Source organism: Ichthyophthirius multifiliis (assembly GCF_000220395.1).
Source record: "Ichthyophthirius multifiliis unplaced genomic scaffold scaff_1120509251282, whole genome shotgun sequence".
In the NCBI taxonomy this organism is placed as follows: domain Eukaryota; phylum Ciliophora; class Oligohymenophorea; order Hymenostomatida; genus Ichthyophthirius; species Ichthyophthirius multifiliis.
In genome coordinates this window covers 1,302-18,424 of record NW_004086026.1, presented here as the reverse complement: position 1 = coordinate 18,424, position 17,123 = coordinate 1,302, and the positions used below count along the sequence as shown (strand labels likewise).

The following is a 17,123-nucleotide window of genomic DNA, read 5'->3' as shown; positions in this document are numbered from 1 at the left end:
ATGTTTAAAAAAAAAGATTAAAACATTAAAATAAATATATATGTTTTTTTTTTATCAAAAATTAATATATTATTATTAATATTAATAAATAATATTTTAAAATATTAGAAATATTAGTTTAAAACACTATTATATCGAAAATTTTATATAATTATACAATTCTAAAAGAAATAAAAAATAAATTACATTCTTATAAATATATAAAAAAAAATTAATTTATCATTTATATTTTTTCATATATATTGAAAAAAATTAAATACGTTTTTATTATTATAAAAATAATATAATTAATATTTTATATATATATTTAAATAAATATACTTATATTTAATAAATTAATATAATTTAAACAAATATCATTATTATAATATATATTTTTCAATAATAGAGAAAATAAATGTGTTTAATTAAATTATTAAAACCTAAAATAATAAAAAAATTTATCAAAATTTAAAAAAAATCTAAAATAATTTTAAAAATAATTGTAATTAAATTTTGTATTTAAAAATAAAATTTTTAAAAATATAATTCAATCAATATATAGACTAATATAATTTTTGTTATTAATTTACAGATAACAAATTATTTGTTCCTTTATATTTATATAACCTTATTAATCATTAATTAATTACTAATTTGTTAGATATAAAATAATATATTATATAATATATAAATAATCAACTTTTCCTAAATATCATTATATTTTATACTAATTTATTTATAATTTTTAATTTTATATATTTTATAAGAATTAATTATATATAAATCATAAATTTCACAAATAGCACAAATTTCAATTTTTTAAAATTTATTTAATGGACTAATTTTAACTGTATGTAAATAAAATCATTAATACTTAAATTAATATTATTTCACAATTTTTTTAGATATGTTTTATAAATTTTTATTTATTTACAAATAATCTAATTTTGCTATTCTAATCTATAGAAATTTAATATATTATTTTTATAAAATAAGCCAGATATATTCATTTAATTAGAAAAGGATAAATATAATAAAAAAAAATATAAATAAATATATTTATTTTTTTAATTATATATATATGTATATAATTAAAATTTATGTTTATTAATTAATGATATAATCTTAAATTACATTATATGTTATTTATAATAATAATTTATTTCTAATTAAAATTTTTTTAAAAAATATTAATTGATTATATGAATTTTTTTTATTTTATCTTATATTTTAAAATTAATAAGTGAAAAACTGTATAATAATTTTTTTTAAAAAAAATATAACTATAATATTAATTATATAATTATAAAATAAATTATTATTATTTTTTTAATAAAATGTAATCACAAATATGCATTAAAAATTCGTATAAAAATAATTTAAAAAATTACTATTTAAAATATATATTATTCTTAAATTATATTTTATTTTATTAATTACATATAAGCATAAAAATTATTAATAAGCTTTAAATTTTAAAAAAATTATAAATATTAATATTAAATAGCATATATCAAAATTTTTTAAAAAATTAATGTATTTATAAATTTTCAATCGAATTTTAATAAGAATAAAAAAACTTAATATTTTTTTTCTGATAAATAATTTTTTTTAAAAATAAAATAAAAAAATAAATTTAAATCATTTATAAATTTTCAAAAAAAGTTAAAAAAATAAAATAGTTTTATTAAAAAAATTTATTGAAAAATACCAAAAATAAATATAAAGAAATTATTTAAATGTTTTTTTTTAAAGAAAATAAATAATAAAAAAATATGAATTTATAATTTCTATATCTATAGTAGAAATTTATTATTAAAATATAATGTTAATATATTAATATATTATATTAAAAAATGTAATATTATAATATTTAAAAGTTTATAATTTAAAATAAATATTAAAATTATAAATAATTAAAAAGAATAAAGAAAATAAAATAATTATATATAATAAAAATAATAATAAACTATGTAAAATTAAACAACAAACATAATATATAATTAATAAATATATATATATTAAAAGGATTTGAAAATTATTAATATTAAAATAAATGAATATGATTAATATAATATAATAAAATAAAAAAATTATTAAAAAAAAATAATAATTATTATATATATATATATATATATTAATATCTATATATATATATTTTATATATAATATAAAAAACTTTACATTTACTTTAATAAATAAAAAAAATTAACTATTTTTACTATTTAAATGAAAAACATAAAGATATTATTTATTATATTAGCATTTTTTATTTATTATAAAAAATAATTAACATTCTTTAAATTTATAAAATGAAATTATTCCTTATTTTTAATATTTTTGGTAATTTAATTATTTATTAATAATTTTCAAATTCAAAACGACAAAAAAAAATATAACTCATAATGATTAATGAAAAATTTTACAAAGAGTATCAAAAATTAAATTATTTTTAAAAAATAAAAAATAATAAAATTAAATTTAATCAATATTAAAATAAAAACGTTAGATATTCTAACATTTAATAAGAAAACAAACTTATAATTTTAAATAAGACAAATAAACATTTTAAACTAATATGAAAAATAAAAAAATTAATAATTTACAAAAAAAAATTCATAAATTAATAAATATATAACAAGATATACATAAAAAATTAATATTTAAAACTTTAATAGAAGTAAATCAAAAAATATAAACATTTAAGTTTTTATTTCAACATTTAAATAAATTAGTAAATAAAAAATAATAAACTTAAGGTAACCATAATATTTAAAACTAAAAAATTATAAAATTAGAGGATTAAAAATTAATAGTTATATATATTTAAATAATAAAAAAAATAATATCGGATAATAAAATTTAAAATAAATTATCTATAAGAAAAAAGTGTTTTTTTATAATAAATATTATTAATTGAATAATTTGTTATTAAATAATTAAATATTTCTAATATAAAAATAAAGTTTGCTTATTATAAATTTATATATATATATATATATTTATATTTAATTATATAAAATTATTTTATAAATAAATCTATATAATTATATTTTATCTTTTTTATATATATATATTAAAAATTTTTTATGAAATTAATAGGAGACTATATAATTCACTTGGACAAAATATTAGGTTAAGGTTAATATGGTAAAGTATACGTTGCCTACAATTAAAACAACTAAGATTAAAAATTTGCTGTAAAAGTAATTGGCCAAAATATATTTAACGGTTCCAATACAAATGCAGAAATGATTCGCAAAGAAATAGAAGTATTAAAAAAATTAAAGCATGAAAATATAATATGTTTACATGAAATTTCTTAATCAACAAATAATTTATATTTGTTTTTAGATTTTTGCGATGGAGGAGATTTAGCCTCATATATAGAAAAACTTTCAAATAGAAGAATAAATGAGGAATAAGCTTTAATATATTTTCGATAAATAGTTGAAGGTTATAAATATTTATATAAAAATAAAATTATTCACAGAGATTTAAAACCAGAAAATTTAATGTTACATAATGGTATTAATATATATATATTTTATATGTATATTAAAGCAAGGAAAAATTAAAATTGGAGATTTTGGTTTTGGAAGATTTATTGATGGAGAAATGAATTCAATTTAAAGATTTTCTATAAAATGTACACCAATATTTGCAAGTCCTTAGCTTTTAAAAAAATAAAAATATAGTTCTAAGTGCGATGTATGGAGTTCTGGGTGCGTACTTTATAAAATGCTCTATGGAAATTATCCTTTTATAGCAAGAGATTATGATAGTTTAATAAGAAATATAGAATAAAAAGCTTAAAAATAAATTTTTTCATTTCCTAATGAACCTTATGTGAGTGATTAGACTAAATAATTAATTATTTAAATGTTAAAATTTGAAGAATAAGATAGAATTTCATGGGAAGAAATATTTAGTCATAAAGTAATTACAGAAAATAATAATAATTTAGAAAATTATGATTAAGAAAAATAAAAAATTTAAATGATAATAATATGTTTATTAAAAATTAAGAAAATAATGAAAATAATTATATAAATACAAATAATATATAAACAAAAATTAAAAAAGAAAATAATAAAATAAAAAATAATATTGATGATAATAATAATATTAATAATAATAATAATAATAATAATAATAATAATAATAATAATAATAATATTAATAATAATAATTTTATAGAAGCATTTGATAATAAATATTTATAAATAAATACAGATAATAATTAATTTGATAATATTAACAATTACAGGTAAAATTTAGATGATAATATTTATAAAATTGATAAGGATAATAATAATAATTTTTAAATAATTACAGATATGGATAGTAATTTATAATTAAATCTAGTTAAAAATTTAATAAATAATTAAATAGATAATAATAATAATAATATTAAATTTAATTAAGAAAAATTAAATTTTATAATAAATACAGATAACAATAATAATTTTAATTAGAATTTAAATAAAAATAATGATATAATGAAAAAAGATTAAAATACTAATTATAATAACTCTTTTATAAATACAGATATTATTAATAATATAATTTTAAATTAAAATAATAATAATTTAAAAATAAATAAAGATAATAATAATGATAATTTAACATAATACTTAGACAATACATAATAAGAATTAAATATAGAAAATAATAAAATAATATAAGATATTTAAAATTTATAAAAAAAAAAAGATATTAATAATAATAATATATAAAATTTAGATAATAATAATTAATAAATAAATAATTATAATAATAAATTTATTATAAATAACGTTAATATTAAAAATTAAAATTTCACTTATAATTTTGATAATAATATTATTAAAATTAATTTAGATACTAATAAAAATTAATAAAAATATTAAAATAATGATATTTATAAAATAACTTAAACAAATAATAATAATAATTTAATATAAAATTTAGATAATAATAATTAAAAATTAAATTTAGATGAAAAAAATATTAATTATAATTAAAATTTTAATATTAATAATTTAAAAATTTAAAATGAGAAAAAAAATATATATAATAATATTTTTTAAATAAATAAATAAAATGTTGAAATTGATAATAATAATAATAATAATAATAATAATAATAATAATAATAATAATAATAATAATGTAATTACTGATAATTATATTTAACCAAATCAAATATCCAATTACAATAAAGTATAAATAAAACCTCATAAAACATTTACATAAAGTAATAATTCTTAAGATTTAAATAATTAATTAAATAATATTTAATAATGTAATATGCAACTAAATAATCGAACATAATAATAATAATAAGAGCCGACATAATAAATTGATTAATAACTGGAATAAATAAAGAATAAATACTTTAAAAATCTTAAAGATTAAAAAGATATTTAATATATAGTTTAAAAATTGGACAAAATGTTATTATTTTAACGTAATTAAGCATTGTTTGCAGATGTAATAATGTAACTTATATACTCTTGTAAATTAAATTTTAATTTTCCTTTAAACTTATTCTATGATATAATATACAGTTTAGTAAGCTATTATAATTATTTTTTAGATTTTCTCTAAAAAATACTCTCATAAAAATAACAATAAAACATAAAATTTAATGATAACACATTTTAAATAGAAAAAGAAGAACTTAATATATATTTCCAAAGTCCTGAATATCTCATTACAAAGTAAAAAATTGATAAAGACTCTAATGCAGCAAAATAATTCTACGAAATCTTTACTAAAGAGCTCTAGTAGTAAATTAATAAAGATTTCTAAAGTGATTTAGAAAATTTCATGAAACAAAATATATAAGACCATATTGAATATAAGAATAGACTTAATTCGAAAATCAAAGTTGTCCTTACAATTATTAATATAGATATAATACATGAAATTTAAGTGCTTAAAGGTATAAGAGCACTTTAATTATTTTAAAAATTAAACTTCTATATACCTTTTTATGAATATTAAAATTTTGATTTTAAAACATTTTTTAATTCGGAAATAAATAAGGTATCTTAGAATCAATTAATTATAAATATAAAAAAGGATTTAATTTGAAATTGAAAAAAAAAAAAAAAAAAAATAATAAAAAAGCATATATATATAAATATATATATATATATATATATATATATATATATATATATATATATTTTACTCTTTTAACTTTTATTATTATTTTTTCTGTTATTTTTATAAATATATATTTATAAAAAAAATATAAGTTTTAAAAATTATTTTTAAATAATTAATTAAAATATAAATCATATTATTTCTTAACTTTTTAAAAATATTTTTTATAAAAAAATATAAAAAATATTTTTATATTATATATATATTTATTTATATTTACATATATACATATTTAATTTAATTAAATATATTTAATATTTTATATTCTCTTGTTTTATTTATTATATATATATATATATATATATATTAAAAAAAAATGGGAATTAATTAATCAAAAGACTAAACAATACATTATTTGTAATAATAAAACAACTAAAATTTCATAAATAATTCTTCCAAAAATCCAATAATAAATAAAATGTTAAAAAAACTTGAATATAAAATTTAAAATAAATACTTTGAAAAATCCATTAATATATATAAACAAAAAATATATAAATATTAAAACAGTTCTTAAATAATTATAGATTGTGATTTTTAGTATTTTTTATTTTTTAAGTTTGCATTAAATATTCAATATAATATTATTTCATTTCTTTTAGATAGTTATTATGCTTTAATTCTTGTTAATCCATTATGGTATTATAAAATAAACTAATAATTAGAAGAATAATTACTAAATATTGATAATTAATTCATAAAAGCATATAATAATATATTATAATTCTAATACTCTTATTTTCAAATAACTCGTATAAAAACTAATAATTATAACGGAATTCGAATGGACCGAAAAATATGTGCAAAAATACTACCTAATACCCCAAGTTAAAAAAATAAAGAATTATGAATAATATATTTAAAATTTTATTTTTAGAAAAATCCATTACGTTAAGACTTACATATAGAAGTTATAAATAAACATATAATAAAAAATATAAAAAATATTTATGCGAATATTAATTTGATTCATTAAATAAAAATTAATAAAGAATAATTTGGGCTCATAAAGAAGAATGTCGTGTAAAAATATAAAACTTATATATATATATATATAATATATATATAATATATATATATTTTTAAATATATTTATTTATAACATTATTATTATTTATTTTTATTTTAACAGCACAATTTTGATGAATAAAAAACTACATTTGTTTAAACTATAAGTCCAATAAAAACATAAGAAACTATAAAAATTTCTATTAATTTTTTTAATATGAATGGCTTAATTAATATTTCTAGTATATAATGGCTTTAGCCATTAATTAAGGATATTCAAAATATTCCTATATCATTAGATTGTAATAAAATGGAAACTTATGAAAAAGAAAGAATTTGTGAAGTTGAAGAAATATATAATAATTGGATACTTTATGAATATTATCATAATTCTTCTAAAATTAAACTTGATAAATTTGCTCCTTATTTGATATTAGAAGATGTTTATTGCGCAGGAATAGATATTATTACTAGTAAACATATATATAAGGCTGCTAAACCAAGTATTTACATAAAATAAAATTTTATATATATAAATAAATATAGCAAATGGAATTTTAGAAAATAGTAAATAAATACTAGGTGTAAAAATAGAAATTATTAATGACTAATAAGAATATATATGTGAGATTAAAAAAAAAGGACTTTATCAAGATTTAAATGATTATATTTAATTAAAAGTTGGTGATATATTAGTGTTTTATATTAGTAGTGGAGATTGAAAAAAATAAAAAACATTATCATTATATATATATATATATATATATATATATATATATATTATATATTTATATATATGTATATTTCATATGTACCTTGTTTATTTTTTATTTTATTTGATATTTATATTATTATTATTTATAAGTTTTTTTTTTAAGAAAAAAATAAAAAGATATATAATTTATTTTGAATAAAAAACAAAAAAAATATGAGTATAAAATTATTTTAATTATTAAGATAAAGCGCAAACTTTAAATTATTATAAAATGTATAAATTCTCCGTTGGAGGAAAAAAGGTCAAATAAAAGAAGAAACAACATTATAAAGAAAAGAAAAAAAGCGTTTGAAGTTAGTAAATACCCTTTCTCCAGAATATACAGGAGAAAAGCCACTTCACCCATGGTTAACAAGTCGAAGACTTGAAAGCATTAGTAACTTAATATACAACCTATGTAAATAAAAATAGACATAATGTAAAAGTAGAATTAGAGGATAAACTTAAATTAAAGAAAGAATATGATGAAATAGGAGAATTTTAAGTTAAAATTTAACAAATAAAAATAAAAATATAATTTTTATTTTTTTATTTCAGTATTATTAATAAAGATGTATTGAAATATAATAAAAAAAATTAGAAAATTAAAAATAATTTTGTATGGAAAATTTTAAAACCTTACCATTTACAATGTAAGATGAAATAAAAAATATACCATTAGAATAAAAAAAATAAATAGAATATCCTACACATGATCCTTTAGTTTTGTAAAATCATATAAATATATATATATATAAATAAATGTATATATATATATATTTATATAATTTTATATTATTTAAAATATTAATATATATTTTTAATAGATATAATGATTAAATTTTAAGATTAATAGATGAAGAAAGTGCCAAAAGATTAAAAATTTCTTAAAGATTATAAAAAATCGCTCTTGATAAATTAGAATCTCATGAATGATTTATTTTAGTTTTTTTTATATTACATAAACATTAAATATATATTTTTTTTTTTATAAATAAAATTTTATTTAATTTAATATTTTTGTTTTAATTAAAAAAGATATAATATTTTATTATTTAAAAAAATAAAATAATAAAAAGATAAATATATATAATATTTTTGTATTTAAAAAAATGTTACAAATGATATCCAAAATAAATCGATTTAATAAAATTGCATATTAATTTATAAAAATAAATTAAAATTTTTCAAAAGTAAATATTCCTATATTAGATCCTGATTAAGACCCAATAAAAAATAATGAAGAAATAGAAGAAGATGTTTTGGAGGAAAAAGAAGAAATAGAAGATCCTGAAATTATTAAAAAAATTGAAAGAAGAAGATTTTATAATTAACCTGAATATATCCCTTCATCATACGGAGAAGGAAAAGAAGCTCATATTAAATATATAAAAAAACAATTAGATGATTTAAACTAACTTATGCCTACAAACATTTTTAATATATTAGAATTTTCGGAATAATAAGAAAAATTTGCAAAATCCTTATTACAAGACGATGAAATGATGGTAAAATATTGAAAAAGAAAAATCTATATATATATATATATATATTATATAGAAAAATCAAAGAAAAATAACTAATATTTTAAAATATGAATAACCATCTGAAATTTAAATTAATTAATTAATTTAAATAATATAATCTTCATTTTTAAAAGACTAATATTAAGTATTAACTAAACGTGAATTTGAGTAACTAAAAAATAAACTATATATGAATATATATATATATAGATATATATATATATATATATATATATTTAAAATATTTTTATATTTTATTATATATATATATAATATAAAAAAATAGCTCAATAATATTTAATCCATCTTTATTTAAACCAATATTCCCTCTTTTAAAAAATAAATAATTTTTTCAAGCAAATTCTCAATATCTATAAACTACTGAAATGATAAATATATTTAAAAGTGCTTAAAAAAACAATGACTTTTATTAATTACTGGAACTTTATCGTTTCAATCCTAAATTACGTCTTAGTTTTTAAAGAAACACATCTCAAGAAAAGGATTATGTTTCCGACTTTTTATTTTCTGTAAAAAACGAGAATTAAAACAAAGTAAATCATTTACTTTCTTTATATTTAGCCCATAATATGTTTTCTCATAAAATAATAAATACTGGAATGTTCGAAATAGAGGATATAACCAAATATTTTCCCTATATATATTTTGGAAATGGTAATAATAAATAAGAATTTTTTAATAAAATACATTCTTTATTATTTAATTTTTATAAATTACCTTCTAATTTACCTCTTTAGTATTATTTATGTGATGTATTCTTCACATAAGATAATTATGATTAAGGTCTTTTGCATTTAGTCCTTCATTTTTTGATTTTAGCAAGACTTTCTGAAAATTAAACTAATTTAAATGACATTTTCTATAAATATAATACACTCTTTTCCCAATAAAAGTTTAATTTTTATATTAAAAAACACTTCGTGGACATCATTTAGACCTTTGAGAATAAAAGCATTGTCTAAAGCTTGCAAAAAAGCTTAAATGAATATGAAAAATCGCCACAATCTGTCCCTTAAATCTAAAATTTCTTTGACAAGTAATTCTATTAGACAAATTCTTACATATCTTATCAATATTCAGTCTAAAACCAGATTTAAATTTCATCTTTTAATGACAATATTTCAATTTTCAAGCATTAATTATTCCAAGATACATACGTTCATAATATAAGAGATAATGTTTTGCATTTTTTTTTGAAAGAAACTTCCTTTAACAACTAGATATAATTCGAAGCTTCCGAAATGTTAAAAAAAAACTAAAAAAAAGAATATGTTTTAGCCTAAACTTATTCGAAAGTGGAAGGTTTATATATGGATAGACTTGAAAATATAAATTAATAATTTTTTAAAAATAGAAATATAAATACTCCTTATGATTATTAAAAAAAAAGATTTACACCAAAATATTAGTTTTCTTCTACATAAAAAAATGATAATAAAAAAGATGAAATGTAAATAGAAGATGATATAAATAATAATAATAATAATAATAATAATAATAATAATAATAATAATAATAAAGATTCTTTTTCAGAATTCATGAAAAAAGTTAGAGAAATAGACAGAAATAATTAAGAATTATAAAATAATCCTTTCGTTACTTAAGATGACCTTTAATCAATGAAAAATCTTTAAAAACAAGAAGAAAAACTTAAATAAAAATTTTAATAAATATCGCCTTTATAATAATAAGAAGAAGTTTAAAAAACACCAGAATTGAATTATAAAGATATATAATTTTTAAAAGATTTAATTTCCAATTCTTCTACTTTAGATGAAATATATATACGTTTAGAAAAAGAAATATATGACTAAAGAAATAACTATCATATTTTGTAAAAAAAATATAATAATAATAATATATATATATATATATATATATATATATTTACATATATATATATATATATAAAAAAAAAATTAGAATCAATACATTATCTTTATTAAAAGAAAATACCATCCCAGAATTAAAATAAGATGGAAAATATATCCTATATAAATTATTTAATGATCCTAATATATATACAAAAAATCCTAATATAAAAAGATTATCCGAAAATATAACCGAAAAGCCTATTTTTTCTTTGAAAAATTCTCCTATATATGAAGGAGTATAAAAAGATTATTTTAAATATATAAAAGATACAATTTTCGGTAAACCTTTAGAATCTATAGCCTATTTTTCTTTATTATAAGTTATATAAAAACATTTCAAAAAATTACATTTTAAAAGAATTTTATCACACATTCTGATTTTTAAACCCAAACTAGACTAAAATACTTGTACATTAATTGCCTAAATATCCAAAGAGCAAAAAGCTGGTAATACCTTATTCGAATTTGTCTATTTACTTACAAAAGACAAAACATTCTCCTTAAAAACAGAAAACTTAATCTAATTTATTGACGAAATTAAATATTTCAAAGAAGTAAATGACCATATAGATATATTAATAAGCACCTTTGTAAATAACGGACATTCTTATACCCTGGAGTTGTGTAAAGGGCATATAAAAACTCTTATAAAGACACAATAAGGGTAAAAGTTGATGACTTTTATTGAAAAAATTCGTGATTTCCTATATACAATAAAACCTTAAATTTCTGATAATCTTTCAGCTGAAAAGATATAATAATTACAGGAAAAAGCAAAAGAAGAACAGAGAAAAGCCATTTAAGAGTTATTTAAATTTAGTTTAGAAGAAGTTTCAAATTCGTCTATTTATGCTTATGGAAAACCTCTTTTTTAGGAATTATTAAATATGAAATTTGTTATAAATGAAGAAGAGTATATTTAAGCGATTAAGGCTTATTAATAAAATGAAGAAAATTTATAAGAATTTTACGAATAAATAAAAGAAAAAAATCTTTTTTCGATTAATACAGTACAAGCATTTGTTTAAATTTTTAAAAAAAATCCTAAAAAATACGCAGAATTAAGTCTTAAAATTGTTGATGAAATTATTATAGAATAAAAAATAGAAAATATAAATAATTAAGTTATTAATGATATTCTTTATATATTCACAAGAAATGAAAAAGCTAATAATACTTAAAATTTATATAAATTTTTAATTACTAGATTAAATTTATCTAATGATTATACAAAAAATATATCCAAAAAGTTAATTAAATATATATAAATATATATATATATATATATATATATATATAATATTAATATTTTTTTTTAATAAAAATACAAAAATATAAAATAATTCATAATTATATTATTAAAATATTTTTTATTATATATATTAATATTTACATTTATATATAAATATATATTTTTAAATTTATAATATAATATAGATTACTTAATTTAATTAATGATGAGGTTATAAGATAATAAATAAAAGGATTTATTGAAAGTTTAATTATTTACTAAAGAAATGAATAAGCTAAGAAAAGTATACATAAAGAAAAAATTTTAAGAAGAAGTTCATTTGGTAGATAAGATGAGTAAAATCTTTAATAAATTTAAAAATTATAATTATAATATTAATCCTAATAATCATAATAGAAATAATAATAAAATATTAAAGTTAAAGGTTAATAAAAATAAAAACTCGATGATGATTCTGTTGAATTAAATACAGATAATTTATAGAATAAAGATTAATTTGAATATTTTTTGAATGAATAAAAAAAATTTGAAGAAATAAATCAATAACTACTTGATCAAATAACAAAAGAATTATAAAAAACAAGTAATTTTAAAGAAAATAAGAAAAAAAGAAAAGTACTTGATAAAAAAGGAGTAGGAAAATTTAAAGACATTGACAAATACATGAAAGAAATACCAACCAAAACATTATGAAAAAATATAATAAATAAATGCTTATTAAAAAAAAAATATATATATATATTTTTTTTTTTAATACAAAAAAAAAAACTAATATAAAAAATAAGTATATATATTTATTTAAATTATTAAATTAAACAAAAAAATATATCTTAAAAATTAATAAAAAAAAAAAAAAAAATTGTTTTTTTATAATAAAAAATCTAAGATAAATTATAAAATAAAATAATTTATTTAATAAATAAAAAAAGTAAAACAAAAAAAAATAAAAATAAAAAAATAAAATAAAAATAATATATATATTGAAAAATTAATATATATTAATAAATCTTTTATATTAATATTAATTAATTTAATTATAAAAATGGAAACTTCAATAACAATAATAATATAAATAATGTAATATGTTTAAATAAAATTAAATTATATAATAATTAAATAAATACATTAGAAAACAATAATAGACTATTTAAAATAAATATAATTAAGTATCTTTAAAAATAATATTTTATTTATTTTTTCCTAGAAAAAAAAAAATAACTTAATTTTTAATTTTTTAATTTTATATATATTATATATAAGAAGTATTAAATATTACTATAAACTAATAATAATGAAATATATAATAATAATATATAATTATATTTATTTTATATAAAAGGATAATTTCATTTATATTAATTATAATATTTTATTCTATTAAGTTTTTATATTAATTAAATGAAACAAAAAATTATAGATATATATTTAATATAATTTGTTTTTTTTTATATATTATTTATATATAAAAAATAAATAATTTAACAATATATATTTTATTTTAATTAAAATATATATATACTATAAAAATTATTAATATAAAATAAAAAATCATTATATATTATATATAATTAGTTTTTTATTTTAATTTTTATTTTATTTATAAATATATTTTATTTAATTCAAATAATAAAAAAATTATCTAAATAAAATCTATATTTTTTAATTTATAAAATAATATATATAATAAAAAAAATATAATTAATATATATAAATTTAAACAAAAAAATTATAATAAATATAAAAAAGCTAAATTTGAAAATAATTTTATAATATAATTTAATATTTTAAAATAATTATATTTTATATATTAATAATATAAAAATATTAAAAGAATTATAAAAGATTTAAAAATTAAATAAAAAAATAAAATATCTTAATAAATAAAAACATAATAATATATATTTTTATAAAATTTAAAAAGTAATTTCAATTAATATTATTATTATCTTCAAAAGCCTTAAAATAAAAATTTACAAATAATTAATTTTAAGAATTAATGACATTATATTACTAAAAATTAATAAATAAATAAAAAAATTATATAAAATAAACATTTGGTTCTCTAATTCTTTCTAAAGCAATTTTTTTTCTATTATCAGCTATTTCATTACATTTTTATTTATAATTAGTATCGTTACTTAAAAGAAGTAAATTTTTGTCTCTTTCAAATTTGCTTTTTATTAATATATAAACATATATATATATATATATATAATTATATTATATTTAAAAATAACTCTTAATTTAAGTAAATTTTGCTTTCTCTTGTAGTATATTTATTAGAATTTTGATTATATTTACTATAAAGAATTTTAGTTAATTATTAAATTCTTTGAAAAAAGGCAATTTTTTTTTTTTTTTCTAACATAAAAATATATAATATATATATATATATATATATATATATATTATATATATAATAATTATTTAAACTATTTTTATATAAATATTGTTTACTTTCTTCTTCATCATTTACAAATTTTTTAAAATTTTTATTCTATTATTCTTTAATTACTAAAGATTATGTTTCTATATTTTTTTCCATATTTTCTTAATCATTTACATTTTTTTATCCAATTATTATTAATTCTTATAACTCACTTATTAAATACCTTGTATTAGTTACTGTTTTGAATAATAATTAGCATTTTGACTCATTCATTTATTTATAATTTTTACTTCTACAATAAATTCTATATGTATCTAGTTAATCTTTAAAAAAATCTGTAATTTTTTAATACAACTAAAGATTATCTTAAAAAACAAATAACTCCTATCTTATATCATTTATTTCAGGAATAAAATAATTTTTTTTCTGTCATATTTTAAAGGAATTTTTTCAAATTCCTATATTGATTTTGAGATTTTCAAATTTTCTTTTTTTTGTAGATTTTTATCTTATTTAATTTTTTTTTTGTCGATTTCTTCTTTTTTAAATTTATAGTATTCTTACTATTTTTATCTATATAAATTTAAAGGACTATTTATTGAATTCTAACTACAAATTTCATTACATTATTATTCTTTTTTTTAAATTAAATAAGTGAATAATATATATATATATATATACAAACAAATAATTAATGACAAATATTTTCCAAAAAACCAATAATTTTTTCAAATTTTTAATTTATTTTAATTTTAGTGCAATTATATAAATTTTAAAAAAACTAAAAAAAAAAAAAAAATTAAATAAAAAAAAAAAAAAACCTTTATCATTTTATTTTTATCTAGTATTAAATTTCTCACGAAATTACATTTATCATTTAAAATTCTAAGAACATCTCCAATAGCTAATTTTTGCATTTCAATTTCTTTAAAAATATATATATATATATATAATTTTATATTAATATATAAAATATATAATATATGTGTTTATAATAATAAAATACCTTTACTAATAAAAGATTCATATTATTAAACTTTTAATCCTTCGAATAAAAATTATTTATCTGTAATCTATATTTTGAAATTTCTTAATCTTGAATAATTTACATTTACTTATTAAATTGATTTTAAATCTAATTTATTGTTATTTAATAATAAAAATAAATAAAAAATTAAACTTATTTTTTTCATTCTTGAAGTATTATATTTTCTTTTTTCTTAAATTTAAATTAAATTTTCATTTAATTCTAAAATATATGAAATACTTTAATTATTACCAGATTCTTATTCTGATTTGATAGTATTTGCATTTGTTAACTAATACATATTTTAAGGAACTTATAGTGTATTTCCAATACTATCAGTAACAAAAGTATTATTTTTAATATTAAGAAATTATTAACAAGAATCGGAAGGTTTATTATCTTTTATTTTTAAATAATTATATATAAAATAACATATAAAATATTTTCTATATACTCCCAATATAAGGTAAAATAGATTAAGAACTATTTCCAAATCTAGAAGATAATTAATTTAAAGACTTTAAATAATTTTAATTTTATTAATTAACTTATATTTAAAATTATTTATCTAATTCTTTTTCTCTATATTATTATTCTTCTTATGTTAGAGGTTTTATTTGTGTTGATAATTAAAATATTTTGTGTTCTATATATTTATTTTATTAATTTAAATTTTATATTTTTAATACATTAATATATTTATTATTTTTCATTTTAAATATATATTAAAAATAATAATATACATAAATATATAATATACATAAATATATATATTTATATATTTATATATTTAAATATTTATATATTTTTACATTTTTCCATATTAGTCTGTTTATTTGAACTTTATGAGCTAGTATTTTCATTTTATTAATTATTTTAATATGAACTTCTTTCCGATTAAATTTTATCGATATTATTAATATAATCTTAAATATTTTAAATTTATTTATTTTTAATTTAAATATATTTTTACTATTGTTATTTTTTACGATTTCCCCAAATTATAATGTATATTATTTTGTATTTAATTATTTATTAATCGGTGAATTGTTTATTTATTAATTCATATTTATTTAATTTATAAATTAAATAAAATATTTTAAGAATTTTTATATTTTTTTATCACAAAAAATAT

General features: G+C 13.4%; 3 protein-coding genes across 3 annotated transcripts, besides 56 other annotated features; 1 reads left to right on the top strand and 2 right to left on the bottom strand. All coding sequences in view use genetic code 6, as the record gives it.

Annotated features, from left to right (window-relative positions):
* Positions 1–77: 77 nt before the first annotated feature.
* Positions 78–124: a microsatellite.
* A 172-nt stretch (positions 125–296) lies between these two features.
* Positions 297–357: a microsatellite.
* Positions 358–500: 143 nt separating this feature from the next.
* Positions 501–530: a microsatellite.
* A 507-nt stretch (positions 531–1,037) lies between these two features.
* Positions 1,038–1,097: a microsatellite.
* Positions 1,098–1,259: 162 nt separating this feature from the next.
* Positions 1,260–1,301: a microsatellite.
* A 75-nt stretch (positions 1,302–1,376) lies between these two features.
* Positions 1,377–1,411: a microsatellite.
* A 466-nt stretch (positions 1,412–1,877) lies between these two features.
* Positions 1,878–1,947: a microsatellite.
* Positions 1,885–1,947: a microsatellite.
* A 152-nt stretch (positions 1,948–2,099) lies between these two features.
* Positions 2,100–2,155: a microsatellite.
* Positions 2,156–2,957: 802 nt separating this feature from the next.
* Positions 2,958–3,001: a microsatellite.
* Positions 3,002–3,071: 70 nt separating this feature from the next.
* Positions 3,072–4,488, top strand: IMG5_175360 (protein kinase domain protein; the record flags this gene model as incomplete). The annotated part of the gene is made up of 2 exons (XM_004029630.1): positions 3,072–3,510; positions 3,551–4,488. The coding sequence occupies 2 exons, from the start codon at positions 3,072–3,074 to the stop codon at positions 4,486–4,488; spliced, it is 1,377 nt and encodes a 458-aa protein (XP_004029678.1).
* Positions 4,040–4,174: a microsatellite.
* Positions 4,071–4,175: a microsatellite.
* Positions 4,489–4,540: 52 nt separating the features above from the next.
* Positions 4,541–4,609: a microsatellite.
* Positions 4,542–4,588: a microsatellite.
* A 32-nt stretch (positions 4,610–4,641) lies between the features above and the next one.
* Positions 4,642–4,766: a microsatellite.
* Positions 4,729–4,780: a microsatellite.
* A 124-nt stretch (positions 4,781–4,904) lies between these two features.
* Positions 4,905–4,993: a microsatellite.
* Positions 4,909–4,964: a microsatellite.
* Positions 4,911–5,035: a microsatellite.
* A 44-nt stretch (positions 5,036–5,079) lies between these two features.
* Positions 5,080–5,135: a microsatellite.
* A 258-nt stretch (positions 5,136–5,393) lies between these two features.
* On the bottom strand, positions 5,394–5,891 carry IMG5_175350 (hypothetical protein; the record flags this gene model as incomplete). Its single annotated transcript, XM_004029629.1, has 1 exon — positions 5,394–5,891. One exon carries the CDS (start codon positions 5,889–5,891, stop codon positions 5,583–5,585), a length of 309 nt encoding a protein of 102 aa, XP_004029677.1. The 3' UTR covers positions 5,394–5,582.
* A 208-nt stretch (positions 5,892–6,099) lies between these two features.
* Positions 6,100–6,157: a microsatellite.
* A 168-nt stretch (positions 6,158–6,325) lies between these two features.
* Positions 6,326–6,444: a microsatellite.
* Positions 6,420–6,444: a microsatellite.
* A 722-nt stretch (positions 6,445–7,166) lies between these two features.
* Positions 7,167–7,227: a microsatellite.
* Positions 7,177–7,216: a microsatellite.
* Positions 7,177–7,217: a microsatellite.
* Positions 7,215–7,268: a microsatellite.
* Positions 7,269–7,889: 621 nt separating this feature from the next.
* Positions 7,890–7,949: a microsatellite.
* Positions 7,950–8,635: 686 nt separating this feature from the next.
* Positions 8,636–8,686: a microsatellite.
* Positions 8,638–8,676: a microsatellite.
* Positions 8,642–8,719: a microsatellite.
* Positions 8,682–8,733: a microsatellite.
* An 877-nt stretch (positions 8,734–9,610) lies between these two features.
* Positions 9,611–9,702: a microsatellite.
* A 1,213-nt stretch (positions 9,703–10,915) lies between these two features.
* Positions 10,916–10,965: a microsatellite.
* A 338-nt stretch (positions 10,966–11,303) lies between these two features.
* Positions 11,304–11,356: a microsatellite.
* A 1,222-nt stretch (positions 11,357–12,578) lies between these two features.
* Positions 12,579–12,623: a microsatellite.
* A 66-nt stretch (positions 12,624–12,689) lies between these two features.
* Positions 12,690–12,756: a microsatellite.
* Positions 12,757–13,489: 733 nt separating this feature from the next.
* Positions 13,490–13,539: a microsatellite.
* Positions 13,490–13,546: a microsatellite.
* Positions 13,508–13,544: a microsatellite.
* Positions 13,547–13,855: 309 nt separating the features above from the next.
* Positions 13,856–13,895: a microsatellite.
* Positions 13,858–13,890: a microsatellite.
* Positions 13,896–14,330: 435 nt separating the features above from the next.
* Positions 14,331–14,377: a microsatellite.
* Positions 14,334–14,380: a microsatellite.
* Positions 14,339–14,388: a microsatellite.
* Positions 14,389–14,584: 196 nt separating this feature from the next.
* Positions 14,585–14,623: a microsatellite.
* A 321-nt stretch (positions 14,624–14,944) lies between these two features.
* Positions 14,945–14,991: a microsatellite.
* Positions 14,992–15,449: 458 nt separating this feature from the next.
* Positions 15,450–15,508: a microsatellite.
* Positions 15,509–15,735: 227 nt separating this feature from the next.
* Positions 15,736–15,778: a microsatellite.
* Positions 15,736–15,779: a microsatellite.
* Positions 15,780–15,891: 112 nt separating this feature from the next.
* Positions 15,892–15,946: a microsatellite.
* Positions 15,897–15,946: a microsatellite.
* Positions 15,947–16,162: 216 nt separating this feature from the next.
* IMG5_175340 (hypothetical protein) lies at positions 16,163–16,867 on the bottom strand (the record flags this gene model as incomplete). Its single annotated transcript, XM_004029628.1, has 3 exons — positions 16,163–16,387; positions 16,443–16,634; positions 16,801–16,867. Coding segments are annotated over 3 exons (484 nt in total), but the record flags the coding sequence as incomplete, so codon positions are not given.
* Positions 16,718–16,759: a microsatellite.
* Positions 16,726–16,794: a microsatellite.
* Positions 16,756–16,796: a microsatellite.
* Positions 16,759–16,804: a microsatellite.
* Positions 16,868–17,123: the final 256 nt, after the last annotated feature.